The sequence below is a fragment of the Notothenia rossii genome (genome assembly GCF_949606895.1).
Source record: "Notothenia rossii genome assembly, chromosome: 2".
Lineage (NCBI taxonomy): Eukaryota > Metazoa > Chordata > Actinopteri > Perciformes > Nototheniidae > Notothenia > Notothenia rossii.
In genome coordinates this window covers 1,771,770-1,788,613 of record NC_136904.1, presented here as the reverse complement: position 1 = coordinate 1,788,613, position 16,844 = coordinate 1,771,770, and the positions used below count along the sequence as shown (strand labels likewise).

The 16,844-nt window shown below is 42.4% G+C and overlaps 3 protein-coding genes across 5 annotated transcripts in view; 1 reads left to right on the top strand and 2 right to left on the bottom strand.

Annotated features, from left to right (window-relative positions):
* The first annotated feature begins 1,448 nt into the window (after positions 1-1,448).
* Positions 1,449-7,643, top strand: LOC307030039 (uncharacterized protein). Its single transcript, XM_079666272.1, has 8 exons — positions 1,449-3,033; positions 3,123-3,687; positions 3,780-3,915; positions 5,384-5,502; positions 5,773-5,838; positions 5,896-5,984; positions 6,207-6,312; positions 6,594-7,643. Exons 2-8 carry the CDS (start codon positions 3,637-3,639, stop codon positions 6,636-6,638), a joined length of 612 nt encoding a protein of 203 aa, XP_079522398.1. The 5' UTR covers positions 1,449-3,033; positions 3,123-3,636; the 3' UTR covers positions 6,639-7,643.
* A 3,236-nt stretch (positions 7,644-10,879) lies between these two features.
* Positions 10,880-16,844, bottom strand: part of LOC307029064 (uncharacterized protein) — a 32,331-nt gene continuing 26,366 nt past the window's right edge. For 2 of the 3 annotated variants that reach the window (XM_079664648.1, XM_079664647.1), the window contains exon 2: positions 10,880-13,148. In XM_079664648.1, coding sequence (XP_079520774.1) covers positions 11,767-13,148 — 1,382 coding nt within the window. In that variant the 3' untranslated portion in view covers positions 10,880-11,766. Of the gene's footprint in view, positions 13,149-14,572; positions 15,108-16,844 lie in introns of those variants that run through there. The other variant, XR_013805207.1, reaches the window with a different exon arrangement.
* Positions 14,573-16,525, bottom strand: LOC307029065 (uncharacterized protein). Its single transcript, XM_079664650.1, has 2 exons — positions 15,370-16,525; positions 14,573-15,145 (listed from the first exon to the last, which is right to left on the bottom strand). Exon 1 carries the CDS (start codon positions 16,414-16,416, stop codon positions 15,790-15,792), a length of 627 nt encoding a protein of 208 aa, XP_079520776.1. The 5' UTR covers positions 16,417-16,525; the 3' UTR covers positions 14,573-15,145; positions 15,370-15,789.

The following is a 16,844-nucleotide window of genomic DNA, read 5'->3' as shown; positions in this document are numbered from 1 at the left end:
CTGTGATCGCAGACAATAGCTGCTTGCAACTTTCTGCTTTATCAATGAACAGATATAATACGGGAGTTTGCCCAACATAGCTTTATAGATAAAAGTGTACCAGTGACTGAGCCTCCGTACAGTGAGTGATGGTAAACCTGCCTTGGTATACAATGTACAGTGATGAGTAAGTGCTTTACAGTTAGTGACAAATCTCAGAGCACTATGATACGCAGCATCTAGTTTGCTTAGGTAGTTGGCAGGTGCATTCATATACAGCAGATCACCATAGTCCAGCACAGGTAAAAAGGTCACAGTGACTAGCCTTTTCCTGGCCTCAAGCGAGAAACAGGACTTATTCCTGAAAAAGAAACCTAGCCTAACCCTCAGTTTTTTAAGCAGGTTATTGACATGAAGTTTAAAAGAGAGACAGTCATCAAGCAAGATACCAAGGTACACAAACGGGCAGACAGCAGAGCTCGGGGCAATAAAGCAGATTTGTTTGACTTTTTTACACTTTGTTGTTCTCCTCCTTTCCTCCGCTCTTGTCTCTGACTGTGAGTGTGTGTGTGGGGGGGGGGGGGGGGCGGGGGAGAATGTGAATACGCAAAGCAGTGGACACCAGTGTTGGGCAAGTTACTTCCAAAATTTACATATTACTCATTACTGTCTCTGAAATGTAATGAAATGAGTTACACTACTTTTGAGTTACTTTACCAAAATGACCGCAAAAGAATGGCTAGGTGTTTTAAATGCTAAAATGTAGTTTAGTGCAGCTCATTATGCTTCCAGTGAAGGGCGATGTGGTATAGCATAACAACTGTGTAGGCCAGGGGTTCCCAAAGTGTGAGGCGCGCCTCCCCTGGGGAGTGCCAGAGAGCTTCAAGGGAGGCGCAGTGATGATGACACTCCACTGCCACAGTGTGTTATCTGCAACGAGGTGCTAGCTAATGACAGTATGAGACCATGTAAACTCCGGCGTCATATTGAGACGAAACACTCATGTTTGGTGACCAAGCCACAGGACTTTTTTGACCAGAAGCTCAAGGAATTGCAGTCACAGAAAAATGTCATTGACACATTTAGCACTGTGAATACAAAGGCAACCGAAGCAACGAGTGGCGTTACGGATAGCTAAGGCAGGTAAACCTCACAACATTGGTGAAACGCTACTCCTCCCTGCTGCTAAAGACATCTCCGTCTCAACTATTTCTCTCTGAGTGCAACGTATGAGGAAGCTGCCATCCTTAACCTCAACATGTTTAAAACATAAAGATAAAGAGGTTTAAAAAAGCTATTTAATGTTTTAAGCAGGTGACGCTCAGCAAAAAGAGAAAAGTAGCGAAAACCGAGCATTTTATGACATTTTCAATTACTGGACCTCTTTGAAATGCAATTGAATACCCCTCATTATAGCAACAATAATAATAATAATAATAATAATAGCAATAATAATTGGGGGGGGGGGGCGCGGCTGTGATTATGTTCTCTGAGGGGAGGCTCACCTTCCCACACTTTGGGAACCCCTGGTGTAGGCCATTAAGGCTACTAACAACTTTTATTACACGGCTTAGTTGAATACTCGATTCTGATGGTAAATTCTTAACATGTGACACGTTGTTAATACAGTACAGACCACTGTCAAGGACTATAATGAAGGTTGCTAAGGAGGATCAACAAGGAGAAAGCAAAAGAGGTTAAAAGACGGAGCACTGGACGTCAGATAAATCCCCAGAAGAAGGCAAACAGGAAGTAAACAATAACAGGAGCACGGAATGGGCTCTGTAGTTTGTTTAGTATGGCCGATAATAAGCAGGATAATGTGCAGCGAGGCGGTCGTGGGGAAAAGAACATCCGACAGGCTGGATCTTGATGAGCCTGAAGGCTAAACACCAGGCTTACTAATCCCGCACACTTTTTCTCTGGTGTCAGAATGTCTTGCGATGTCGGTAAATGGTGAAAAAAACAAAATACCATTTAATTTCGGGTTAAAATGTGTTGTAACTGCGTTACTGAGAATTGTAACGAGTAGTATATTACCCACATTTCATTAGTAATGCATTACATTACTTCGTTACAGCAAAAAGTATTACATTACTGCAAATCTGTTACTTTTGTAACGCGTTACACCCAACACTGTAACTGAAGCACATGTTCACACGGATGATCGATCACAGCTGGCCACATCTGATCATCTGGACAGCTGTGATCTGATTGTCTCTAGGGCTATATAAACCGGTGGAAATGACACAACTTTATGAGGATAGCGAGAGAGACATTTAGAGTGAGAGACAGATACATAGCGATAGAATAGTGAGATTCGACAGAGAAAGATCGATTGTGCGTGAGTACTGAATGTGATAAGAGTGTTTATTTGTCCTTGTGTGTTGTGTGGTAATTTAGTGAGTGGTTGTTTGCCTGTGTGTGTGTTGGAGGGACAGCATTTGTGTAGGGCTTAATATTAGAGAGGGCCAGCAAACCATGGATGCAGACATGGAGAAAGAAGAGTTGGATTTCCATATCCGCCATATAAATCCTGAAGGCTTGACTAGGACACAAAGGTTTGCTATCAAAAGAAGAGCTGAGTCCTTCAGGATTCAAGGCAACCGTTTCAGACATGTGGTCTTCAGAACATCATCTGCTATGATAACACTGTCAATACATGTATAATTATGACATTTCAATACCAGACGGAGACCTGCACTACATATGCAGGAGGGAAAAAAAACAGGAGTGAACACCTTGCAAAAGTGGTCTTATCAAGTGAAGAAGCCAACGAGCTCTTCGTAGAGTTCCACTGCAGCCTAATTGGTGGACACACTGGAATGGAGAAAACTCATCTGGCCATCATTCAGCGGTTCTATTGGCCTGGCATGACGGAGGACATCCGCAAGTGGCTGAGTTAAAAAATAATGAGGTAAATTACACATTATGGTACAAAAGTGCAACACAGAAAAGTTTATAGTGTGTTTTTTGGTTCAGGTTCTTCAGTGTCCCCAGTGGCAATCCAAGAGGGCCACTATCAAGGAGAAGAAAGAGTACAGTCCTATAGAGGTACAAGGAAACATTTGAAGACAGTTTCAGCTTTCAAACATGTCAACAGTGATGTACTGCAATGCTCATGTGTATTTTTTTCATCTCAGGTAACAGAGCCTCTGGAGCTTGTCGGCATGGACCTAGTGGGTAAACTCACAGTAACCGATGGTGGCAATCAGTACATTGGTGTCATGGTTGATTGTTTCACCAAATTGGCAGAGGCATACCCACTTAAACATAAAACAGCAGATGAGGTGATCAAGTGTATTCTTGATTTATTTTACAAATTTGGTGCACCTAAAAGACTGCCAACAGATCAAGGCAGGGAATTTTGCAATAAGGTACGAATTATGACTCTACATTATGTAACTGCTGTGCTAACTTATTTCCTGTTTGTCCCAATGTTCACTTCAAGGTGAACTATAACCTTTGTGAGAAGCTGGGCATTCAGAGAAGCCTGTGCTCGCCGTACCACCCACAAACAAATGATTTGGTGGAAAAACTAAATGGCACAATACAAAGGTATATTTGTTCATAGAATAACAAACATTACTGTTCCTATATTAACTAATCGGAATTGATAAAACCCAGTTGACCACGAAGTTCAGCCCTTATTTTCTGATGTTTGGGAGGGAGGCGAGGTACCCATCTGAGGTGCCCAAGGAGTATGAAGTAAGATCTGATAATGTCCTCATCCTTTTTCATTATTCATAGTATTTCAAACATTTATGTTTTCTCAACATTCTAATGCTTTTCTGTGGCAGATAACGGAAGAGAAAGTCTTTAGCTTGGTGCAAAAGGAGGAAGTCTTCGAGGCACTGAAGAAACAGGAGGCAGTGTATGCAGAGGTCACATCTAACATGGCAAAAAGCCAAGATAAGATCCGCAAGAGGAAACAAGGTGGGCAAGTGGACCATTTCCAAGTGGGGGATTTAGTTTTAAAACAAAACAAAAGGAAAGGCGGAAAGCTAGAGGCAGAAATGGTGGGACCATTCAGGATCTTAAAAATGTATGGGAAAGTGGCCTTGCTACAGAAAAAGGAAAAAAGACAATGAGAGTGAACATTGATCATTTGAAACACTATGTTCAGCCAGAGGAGAGGATCCCTGCTAAATAAAAAAAAGTGTTGGATCCTTCTCCTCTGGCTGCTGCACTGCCCTCCACACCCCCCTCCACCTCCACAACAGAGTGCCAGGCACAAGGAGCATCCTCTGATGTAGAGGCTTGTAAGTAAACTGAAACAAAGTACACCTTAAAGCAGTGGTTCTCAAACTTTTTCTGTCAGGCCCCCCCTTTGGAGAAAAAAAAAAGTCGGGCCCCCCCAACCCAAATAGTCAGGTTCAGTGGCGGCGCCAGAGATTTATTTTGGGGGTGCTGTGGGGTAGCTTGACGTTTCATAGAGGGTGCTCAAACATTTAGGGTTTCCCATTAATGTACCGGGCGCTACAGTTTAATTTCTACTGCAACACTCCCCACGCACACACACAGTGTACCTGCGACTGCTACAATGAAGGCTCGATAATCAGCTCACGGCATATAGGCGTAAGCAGGGGTAAAGTGCTGTGTTTATAGGTGGTGTGTGGACGTCACATAGGGGGGTCCGGAGGCAAGCTACCCCGGGAATATTTATTTTTAAATATTGAAGTTAAAAGCATCAATCTGGTGCACTTTGAGAGCAAAATGAAGAGATCTATGGATACCTCTCTCAACACCCATATGAAACAGAACTGTAAACAGATGTTCTTTTTCTTTATGGATATTTTACAAATCACTCTCCTTTTAAACTTTATTCTTGTTTTACTGTCATATAGTATTTCATACCTGTTTTTAATTTATTCTCTTATTCTTTTAGAACTATAATGATCATATAAACGTGTGCCTCGGAAAGAATTGTTTACATTAATGGTGACAAAAACATTTGAGACCCACTGAGATAACACTGAGAGAGTCCTTTAGCTCACTGAGCCTCTCAGTCTGACAGGAGAGGACTCTCCTCCACTTTGTTGTTGAAAAACATCCGTTAGCGTAGCTCACTAGCACCGGAATCTAACAACAACGATCTCCGGTACCGGTGCGCTCTCTCTCTCTTTCTCTCTCTCTCTCGCGCACACAAAATGGCTCGTTCCACACACACACAGAGCCGAGCTTTAATGAAACACAGAGACCCAGACGTAATAGTACTGTACTGAATTATATTATTTTCGAATCAATAATCTTTCAAATTATGATTTAAAAAAAAATAAATGTAATAACCATTTTTCCTCCTGGTCTCTCGCGCCCCCCCTGGCATGCCTCTGCGCCCCCCAGTTTGAGAACCACTGCCTTAAAGTATGCCTTTCATTCATAACTAAAATGCCTTTTTTTATAGTAATCCGAGACATATGGGCAGGGAGGAGACAACAGACACTGTGGGCCAAGTGTGACCCATACAAAATATACAGTGAAAATCTGTTGGTCTTGGCCCCGGGAGAGGAGTTGGAGGGAGAGGTAAGCGTACTGTATATGAAAAATGTAAGTTGGCAAACTGATAATTCTCTAGAAAATGGGTTCAAAAGATACTGGTGTATTTATAGATTGTGAATGCCTATCTGGCATGGGCTGGGGCTAAAGCTGGGGTTTTCATTATGGACTCATACCTGATGACTTCCCTCTGGCAGGGAACCCACAATGGAAGCTTAAGAAAGGTGAGTAGAGTACTAGAAATAAGTGTATATATGAACATATGTATGTACTGATGTATGTACAAATATCTTTCAGTTGGACTTGGCAAAACATGATGTGGCAGCCGGAGCTGTCTGTGACAGGGCACACTGGACCCTCATTGTAAGTAATCTAAAATGTTAATGGTCAAGACATTTTTATTTCTTTGCACTTCCATAGATCATGTATCTGAACGAGAACAGGTCCCTGTTCTTGAACCCATTGGGGGCCAAGGAAGAGCAGTTAATAAGATGCAAAGATGTAACAAGGTGAATAAAATATAAGCTCTAATGTGTTTACTAGATATATTCTTGATTTGGGATTATATTAAGGGGGAGCAACACAAAGCCACATAAATCATGTTCCTGATTACTACTGTTTTACTGGAATACCATTAGATTGTCCTGTGTGAACATGCAGCTCTTCTTGACTTAAAAAAGGATCTGAATTGGGCCTATATACAAAACCCAATCTATCTGTTTCCTGTGTAGATCGCTGGTCCGGAAACACAGACCTTCAGTTGGGAGATGGGCCTGCACGACAATCGATCATCCCAAACAGCAGGATTCTACGTCATGCGGTGTGTTGGTTCTGAAGGTAACATTTAGTAATGTGTGTGTGTATATAACCATCTGTAATTAACACATATTACGAAGATACTTATCACAGACCTTTTAAGCTTGCAGAGCCAATACTGCTAAAAACAAAGGTCCAGTACACAGTGGACCAGGAAGGAGTGGCCTCAATGAGGTTAAAGATGGCAATGGCTCTGGTGAAAGACTCAGCTATACAGGACTAGACAGAGGAAACATAATTATTGTATCTTAATTCGCAGTTCACTACCTTAATGCCTGTATTTCTTAATTTCTTTTTTACAGATGACCTATCCCAGCTGCTTCGGGCCTGTGAGGAACATAGCATAGGGCCTATGGTTGACCAATGGGTAAGAAGATGTATTTATTTCCTGACCAACATTTGTCTGGAAGACTGGGATACACCCTGGATTGGTTACCTCTACATCACTGGGTGAACACTCTCTATAACAGATATTATAAACGTTTACTTTAATTCACCAAACTTGCATGTCTTTGCACTATGGGATGACACTGGAGCAGTTGAAGAAACTTCTGAGCATGGACTCTAAACAGAAAGGAAAACAGCTAAGATCCAAAACTATACATTGCTTGCTTAATGAAATGTAAACAACTTGATTACTGCTTACTCTGGATGAGTGATGTTAAAAAGTTTGTCAATATTCTAACATGTGTTTTTTCTGTTTATTTTAAGATCGAGTGCACAGGGTGCACTATGTGGTACCACACGTACTGTGATGGGGAGCCCTCTGTCGATGCTGATTCTTTTGTAAAGACTGCACTTTTTAGACACACACACAGTTTATTATTTCTGTTGGTAAAATCCTGAATGTCCTCTTCCAACATGAGAGTAACATGATAACAAAGGTATCAACTGTAGCTGTGAACATGACAGGATGTGTGATTACCTAGCAGAGCATCAGGACTGTTTGAGGCATATGATAGCTATGTGATTAACATGATGATTCAGCCTCTATGGAGAGAGACATATGACAAGCATGCTCATTTCTGACGTGGAGCTAATCTGAAGTAAACATTGAATACTGCTTTCTATTCCTCCATCTTGTGACTGTGGAACTCCCTCTCTTGGATATCAGCATGTGAAGGACACTGTTCAGGAACTAGTTGATGCTCTGTATGTGATGACTCCTTCCATTCTGGAGAGGATCACAAATACATAGATCCTGAGATTGAAGCTCAAGCCGGGGACCAGTGAGATTGTTCTAACAATTTCCAATAAAAGTTATTTTGAAACATAACTATCACTGTTGTCTTTCCTTCTATAACGGTAATGTAGGCCAAGAAAAACGTTGCATTGCATAATAATTAAACTTACATTTAGGCACTATAAATGAAGCCAAGAATATGTCACGTTGGGGCTTAGCCCACCAAAAAGTGCATAGTTGCTGTTGGGAACACGGCGTGCAAAAGTATACAGGTCGTGCTGCAGCTAGATTTTCCTGTCCTCTGTCAGAAGGTGTTGGCGACGGACGTGCAAGGAAGAATGGGTTTCCACAGGCTGTTCCAGTTTAACTACTTTATTGATTCCAGGGTAATGAATATATATGCAATGGTAATTGAATGGGCGTGTGAATAGGTGAGATTGGATGGGTGTGGTATCTGTAACATAAAGATAAACAGGTATGAACAAACATGTAATACAGAGGGACAATGACTAGTGACACCGTTACACAGCAAACCAGGCAGACAAAGAAATGGCACAATTAGCAGGCCTATGCTGCCCTCTATTGGCCAAAGGCCGCAACAGAATGGCGATTGAAGTGACACGTTATTACATAAAGTAATGAACTATTACAAAAAATCACGCATGAACAACATACAGGAATGCACACAATGAAGTCTCTATAATGACTACAATATAAAGAACACTGCATACATTGGCCCGTGCATCAACTTGGCGTTACATTGTTCATTATGCAATGTGAGGGAGCGTGCCACCTCGTGCTGTCCCATAGTCACCATGACAAAGTTAGCGGCTATTGCTAACTGCCGTCCTTCCCGCTTGCTGGCTGTTCGCTCCTCCTCTCTGGGAGCTGTAGTGACGTAGGGGACTTCCCCCCTCATTCTTCTGTGTCCGATATTGCGTTAAACAGAGGATTTCAACATTTTACATTCAATATATAACTAAACACGCCTCTTCTCCTCCTAATTTCTTTCATGACTTTTCATCTAAATACATTTTAAACGCTGAAATCAATACTCTAAAAAATACAGGAAATACTTCACACCATTTTGGTTTCCGGTAGTTCCGGATGTTGTCACATGCTACCCACGTCTGTAAACAATAACGTATTCAAATAACTGTACCTTCATTTAATATTCAGCAATAATAATCTCTTGGTTCAAATAGTTGTATTGTTAAATCAGTAGGTTTCGGTGTGCATCACTCCATGTCATTTCGCTAATCAATTCACCTCTATAGTAAATAGTATATTAGCCACATGCTAAATGCTAACCGGAGATCAAGGATTTTCAGAATAAAAGCTTAACAACTGGTTGTGCACGAGAATTTCTTGTTTCCTCAGTATAAAACTACAGAAGAGGATTAGGGCCACATGATGTTTTTTGGGGAGGATTTGAAAAAAAAACGTTTTTTTTTGTTCCGAGAAAAAAGTCAGAATTCTGAGATTAAAGGTGGGGTAGGTACATTTCAGAAGCCGGCTCGAGATACACTTTTTGTTATATTCCAAGGAATGCTCTTAACATCCCGATAGCAATGAATATCTTAAGTGCTTTGACAAAAAATCCATAAAAAAATGTCATCTGTGGAACCCGTAATACTGTAAAAACTACTAAACGGATTGGATTGCCGCCCTGTCTGTCAGCCTTCCATCTCGTGCACGCACAAATGTATCTCGTGCCCTCATTGGGCGTGCCGTCATTGGGCGTGCATTGCAGCAGTACTTCAATGACTCGCCAGCAACAGGCGGCCACTTTCACCATGGCAGAGTTAGGCTCAACATCGTCTACTGGTCGCAAAAGAAAAAATGTAACAGAGCAAATTAAGAACAGATACTTTACCATTAAAGCCCAATGTGACATATATGTCACATTTCAGATATTTCACACTAGGGAGGTTACTTGTCAGAAATGTGTTCTAGGTGGTCTATTTAGTCTAAATGACGTTCCCCTTAATTTCTCCAAAAGTAGATGGGTCCGGGTTCTTATGGGTAACGTATAGGCTTAAAGGCATAATAGAACTACCGTATTATATGTATTCAACTTGTGCCCCGCTGGACTTACTTTTCTGTGGAAAAAAAAAAAAAACGTCCCCCTTCTTAGGGCAACTTCCCAATGCAACTTCCCACTGCCTCCTCCTCTCCGGTTTCGGGAAACCTTAAAAACATGAGAAAGGTAGCCAGATATATAAATTATTGTCAACATTGTCCTCCCTTCTTTCCTTTAACATTAAGGGTAAGGACAAAAATACACACCGAAATTATCCTATTTTTGGGGTAATTGTATGTATGTATGTATTTAAGAATAAGACAACCACACTAAGAGTTATAAAAAAGGTGTCCAAAAGAAACATTAAATAATTGTGTAAAGAAATGGTAGCAACATATTCTAAAGAGGCTGGGTCAACATCAATCTTGCAATACTATTATCTCACATAGCCCCACTGATCCTGTGTAGCAGGACTTGTAATGTACATACATCCACTAAGTAATTAACGATTATCCTAATTATAGTCATAATATTGTCATATCTTACACGTGAAAGGTGATTCCACGGGTTCTTGTTTGCAGACTGCGGCGATTAGAGCATCCGTAGGCTGCACAAAAGTCCGGCATAGTCAGGTACTTCTGTAAACACAAAGCCAGCAATTTCCTGTATCATATGTATCTAAAATGTAAGATGTTTTTAACAAGCCAAACCACTTGGAAGAAATCATGTGTAACTTAAGTGATGTTGAAAAGAAAGAGCAGTTCTGCCTCTCCCACTGGTGTAAAGTTGCTGGGTCAACTTTGTAATACTAGGTCTCACTCACAGCCTCTTGTTATTAGCCAGCTAATAAGTACAACCACATACACAAAGAAAAGTTGCAATTTCAACATGTCCAAGCATCCTGTATCATAGCCATGCTAATAATGTTTATAATAAACCAAACCGTTTTTAAATCAGTCAATATTTCAGCGATTTAAGAGTATTTTTGTGCAGATCACTCACCTTACAACAGCTACCATAGCGCGTACCAGAGTAGCTGTTGACTGAAGCAAAATGGCTGCCGGTTAGCTACGCTGGAAAATCTCCCATGAGCCATCCAGTGTTTATATATATCTATGCTTAAAACTGCCGCGACGTCATTTTCAATGCAACACAACTCACACAACAATGGAGGATGTGGGTGCGATCGTTTGCTTGTTTCTTGGGCCCTTTCTCATTTCTCCAACTCCCCTCCTCGACTCCACTCCTTGACTCCTATCCTCGAGACTTAGTCCCGCCCACAGGAGATGCGAGCGGAGGAGCTGAGGAGGGGAGCCGAGGAGAGAGGAGGGGAAGCAGCAGGCGGTTAGAGGGGATTTTAAAAGAGATCCCAAATGCATAACTCCAGGTTTGTTTTTTATTTATTTCTCCATAGGATTTTGTAAAATAGCTCGAAATAAGGTCTGTGGTTGACACACATTTAAGAGACTGGTCAAGTTTTGTTCAGTCAGGGTTTTAGGATGCGTCACTGTGCCACTCTATGAGCTGATTGTAATCTGTTGCAAAACTCAAACAATATGCAGGAATGTGAGTCTGTTTCGAAGGCATTTTTCTTTTAGTTTGGTTTGTGATATAAACAGAACAGAATCAAACTGAAAACATCGTACACATTCTCTATATTAATAAGTCATTGGTTCTTCTTTTAGACCAGAACAGACTGATAACTCAACATGAGCTATCAAAAACATCACAACATTTCGTTAACCAAACAGATTATTAGAGAAACTACTCTGCAGATTAATCAGTCAGTGGTTATAGAAAAAATCTGAAAAGTAGTATGACACAAACATTATACATATTCAAAACTTCTGATGATAAAGAAGGAGTTTAGATGAAGTCATGTATGAATATTGTTTACACAGCCAGACAGGTTTTTCTCATGTAAATTGTCGAAGAACTAATTAATTGTCCGTTTTATGTTGCACATGCAGATTTGACTTGGACCAAAAATGTCTTATCACACTCAGAGAAGGTACATACCCAAATAGTTTAAACCTAATAATAATCACTGTCTTAATTATAAGGTTCAGAACGGTCTTCAGGGTTGTCCTCAGTCTCTGATTGTAAATGTCTCTCTGGATCTGAGTTCCTGGCTGGTTCTGGTCCTCCACAGTCCTCTCCATCAGTTTCTGTTTCCATGTGTTCAGCTGAGCTGCTGGCTGGAGACTCTGCCTCTGTGTTCTCCTCAGTTTGAGTTTGATGAAGCTGTGAGGACTGACGACCAACACACTTATGTCTTTTGCCCTGATGACTCCAGGTGAATCTTTTGTCGCAAACACTGCAGCTTCTCTCCTGTGTGGATTCTCATGTGTTTCTTTACATTTCCGTACCCTACAAAATATTTCTTACAGACTGAGAAGCTAAACGGTTTCTCTCCCGTATGGATTCTCATATGGTACTTCAAACTTCCATTTTGTGTAAAAGATTTCATACAGACTGAGCAGCTGAATGGTTTATCCCCGGTGTGTATTCTCATGTGTCGAAGTAAATATACTTTCAGTGCAAAAGCTTTCTTACAGACTGAGCATCTGACTGGTTTCTCTGCTGTGTGTATTCTCATGTGTCGATGTAAAGATCCTTTCAGTGCAAAAGCTTTCTCACAGACTGAGCAGCTAAATGGTTCCTCTCCTGTATGGATTTTCATGTGGGCCTTTAAATTTCTACTTTGTGTAAAAGATTTCTCACAGACTGAGCAGCTGAAAGGTTCCTCTGCTGTATGGACGTACATGTGTCGATTTAAAGATCCTTTCAGGGCAAAAGCTTTCTCACAGACTGAGCAGCTGAATGGTTTCCCTCCTGTATGGATTTTCATGTGATCCTTTAAAATTCCACTTTGTGCAAAATATTTATCACAGACTGAGCAGCTGAATGGTTTCTCTCCTGTATGGATGTACATGTGTTTCTTTAAATGTCCACTCTGAGTAAAAGACTTCTTACAGACGGAGCAGCTGAATGGTTTCTCTCCTGTGTGGATTGCTATGTGCCGATTTAAATTTCCTCTCCCTGCAAAAGTTTTCTCACAGACTGAGCAGCTGAATGGTTTCTCTCCTGTGTGGATTTTCATATGTTTGTTTAAATATCCTCTCTTTCTAAAGGATTTCTTACAGACTGAGCAGCTGAATTTTTTCCCTCCTGCACTACGTCTTGAATCACTGACAGGGTCTTGTTTATTTTTCTGAGAGTTTGAACCTGGTTCTCTGGTTCTCCAATCAGCACTGTCTTCAGTGTCAGGTTCAGAAGAGTCTCCAGGGTTGTCCTCAGTCTCTGGTTGTAAATGTCTCTCTGGATCTGAGTTCCTGGCTGGTTCTGGTCCTCCACAGTCCTCACTATCAGTTTCTGTTTCCAGGTGTTCAGTTTGTCTTTGATGAAGCTGAGAGGACTGAGGTTTCTCTTCATCATCTTCACTCTTCACAGGGACAGGAGTGAATGCGGACTTTGTGATATCAGCCTCCTCCAGCCCTTGAAGCTGCTCTGCCTCCTGACTGCTCCAGGGTTCCTCGTGCTCCTCTTTAATGTGTGGGGGGGGCTCTGGGTCCTCCTGGTCCAGACTGGAGCTCCACTCCTGCTGCTCGGGGGGAACCTCTTCTTTAACCACCAGCAGCTGCTGGACGTCTGCAGGAAACAGAAAACACATATCAGTTTACAGCCACAAAAAAAAGAAAGGATGTATGTTTCCATCATGTCTTTTCAGACGTATGAGACCAGGCATGTGAGACTAGATAGAACATTCGTAACTTTGGACCTATGCGCACTACACATTCTAGATGGGGCAATAAAAGCATAAAAGTACCAGCCACAACTCTGAGAAGGCGCTTGTGGTTTTTGACACCTTGAGAGCGGTTACAGCGGGTATGAAGACAATGAGGCACAGGATGCAGGCGGCCTACGCAAAGGGTCGAACCAACTTCCTGGGCCAGCAAATCGTAGAGACAAGCTGCCCATATTTGTCTCTGTTAATAAATGAAAGTATAAAGTTTGCATATTTGAAATTAAATGTTTAAAGAAAAAACTTGATTCTAAACATGAAATTGACAATGTGTTCTGCTTTCATGAAAAATGTTCATATTCCCTCTTGTTAAAATTACATATTATTACTATAAGTCTTTATTTGTTTTAATTTTAACTTTACATTTTTAATTGTTCATTAAGTAAAAGTTGAACATATGTGACCTCCTTCTCCCTCAAAGATAGAAAAGGGGAAACCACCTAATGCAGAGAGGGAGGAGGCAAGAGACTATAACGGCCCGGCCACACAGCGGCGTGCGTTGAAGCTTCCAACGCTTCTGCCCATTCACTTTGAATGGGGTGACGTGACTTTTTGCCGAACTGCATTTTGGGAAGCGACGTGGAGCGTTGCTGGCGTTGCTCGCTTCAAAAGTTTCGCAATGTTCAACTTTTGGCGCCTCGGCGGAAGCGTCTGCCAATGAAATCCCGCTTATGCAAATCTGCCAGTACAAGCGCTAGCCAATCAAATCGCGTGTATGCTGGGAGAGACTACGCAGGCCTCATATTCCAAAAAATGGAGGAAATATTAATTATAGTGGTAGTGAATCACCCGGTGCTGTATGATCAGTCTCTGTTCATCTACCGGGATACAAACCGGAGGAGCCAGGCATGGAGGGAGGCGGCAGAGACAGTGGGTGGAACTGGTAGGTTTTCACCTGTTTGGGGAGTTTATATTATATATGATATTCTGAACAAACTGTGCTGTTGTATTAGCTGTAAAGTGTCTCTACTGTAGGCTAGTTTTATTATATGTACAGCACTTTGGCTCGACCGAAAATCGTTTATAAATGTGCTATATAAATAAAACTTGATTTGATATATCCAGTTACTTAATTTTAACATTGAATGGACAGCTTGCAGGCAGACAGTATATTTAGCCAGCATGGAATGTAGCATAAAATAGCACCATAGTCATTAATGTCATAAATGTTCATCATATAAAGTGTGAATGTAAAACCTTTTATGCAAATGACAGTGATAAAGGGATTTGCTTTTCATTAATGGAGGAATAATTTTGTCAATTCTTCAAGTAGTTCAACAAACTAACTTTATTATTTCATTTCATTAGAGGAATTGTGCAGGACAAGGTGGAAGTCTCTGAGGGATAGGTTCCGGAAGGAGAAAGCTAGGGAGAAGGAGGCAAAAAGAAGCGGGGCAGGGTCGTCAGGGGATATAAGCCCTGGCGTTTCACGGCAGTGATGGGTTTTATAACCCCATTTCTCATTGACCGTGAGACGTCCAGCAATATCCCCCGGCAAACCCTGCCTCCACCCCCCTGTACTACTCCTGACCCCAGCCAGGTGCCAGAGGATGAGAACCAAAGCCAGCTAGACGAAAGGCTTGGTGAGACTCAGCCAGCCAGCAGCCAGCAAGCCGAGGCAGGGCAGACAGGAGAGGAAGAGGATAATGTTGAGGGCCGGGGAAAAAGGAGAAGGGGAAGGGAGATGTCCGCCTTTGAGAAAGGGTTGCTGTCAGCCATCGCTCCTGTTCTATCCATGCCACTACCTCAACCTCGTCCAGTGGTGGAGGAGGACGAGGACGAGTTGTTTCTCCGGGGTCTCTAGCCTACATTGTGAAGGATGTCCATGTCAAAGACGATAAGGCTGAAATTTGCCATTTTGAAGCAGAGCAGGAGGAAGACTGATTAATCCCTTTTTTAAATTGTATTTACAGCCATACTGATCCACACTACATGTTTTACACTCATCACTGCACACACTTCACTCACAATATTACATATACATTATTATAAATAAAAGTTATTTAAAGTATGTTATGGCTATACTGTGTCTTCACTTGTTCATGTCATTTGTCAATTGCAACATACGGAAGATACAGAAGGTTCATGTATGTCGATATATAATGTGCTGTCTTCTGTATAATTGTTCAGGTGGAAACCTGTTGAAATCATGAGGGGTTTATCAGTAAAAACAGGGCTGAAGGAAAAAGGTTGTTAGTCATATCATAATATCAATTCAAGAAACATGTTTATTAGGAATGTTTGATTTTAAAATGGCTCATTTGGAATATTTGCTTTTAAAGAAAATATGGGTAGCTCTTAAAATAGCTTTTGGTTTGGAGGCTCTTAAAAGAGCCATGGTGACCCTACGCCACATTCTGCTGCCATGGCACTGCACCCTCCTCATTGAAATAGGAGCAGAAGGTGTCCCGCAGTTGGATGGATCTGCGAGTGGCTTTGTTGGAGCCCATCCTCGGTGCACCACACGGGGTTGGAGTAGCTGGAGCTTCATCCGTGGACTCTGCGATAGGTGTGCGTGATGTCCTTCATATCGTCTTCCTGCGGAGGAAGTTGTGCAACACACAACTCTACTACCTCCGGGCTGGTGGTGATGACACGCCGGAACATTCTCCACTGAGATGAGAGGATGCCAAACAGACATTCAACCACCAACCTGGCCCGGCTGAGGCGGTAGTTGAACATCCTCTTTTCGCGGGTGAGGTGACGTTCAGGGAATGGACGCAGCAGGTTGTCCAGCAGCGGAAAAGCTTCATCTCCAAACACATGGGGAAGAAGGCCAAGCCGCTCTGCTCCTGGGATGACGGTGTCAGGTGGTAGCTGCAGACTGCCATCTCTGAGGCTCTCTCCAAATGCAGAATTCTGCAGGCTCCCACTGTCGCTGCACCTTCCAAAGCCTCCAACATCCACTACCCTGAAGAGGTACTGAGCATCCACGACAGCCAGCAGTACCAAGGAGTGGGTGGACTTGTAGTTGAAGTACAGGGACCCAGAATTTGACGGAGCCTGGATCACCACGTGCTTCCCATCAATGGCACCAACGCAATTCGGAAAGTTCCAGCGCTCCTGGAACTTAGCAGCGATGGCTCTCCAGTCCTCCAACTGTGGTACCGGCATGGTCTCCTCAACCAGGGCGGTCCAGATGGCACCGGCAACCTCCCTGACGATGACAGCCACTGTTGAATGCCCGACCCGATAGCTGAATGCTATGGTCCTGTATGAGTCACCGGTTGCCAGGTAAATAATCAAAACACACACACACACACACACACACACACACACACACACACACACACACACACACACACACACACACACACACACACACACACACACACACACACACACACACACACACACACACACACACACACACACACACACACACACACACACACACACACACACACACACACACACACACACACACACACACACACACACACACACACACACACACACACACACACACACACACACACACACACACACACACACACACACACACACGAAGTGCGCCGGAGTCTGATGAGAATATTCGTTGT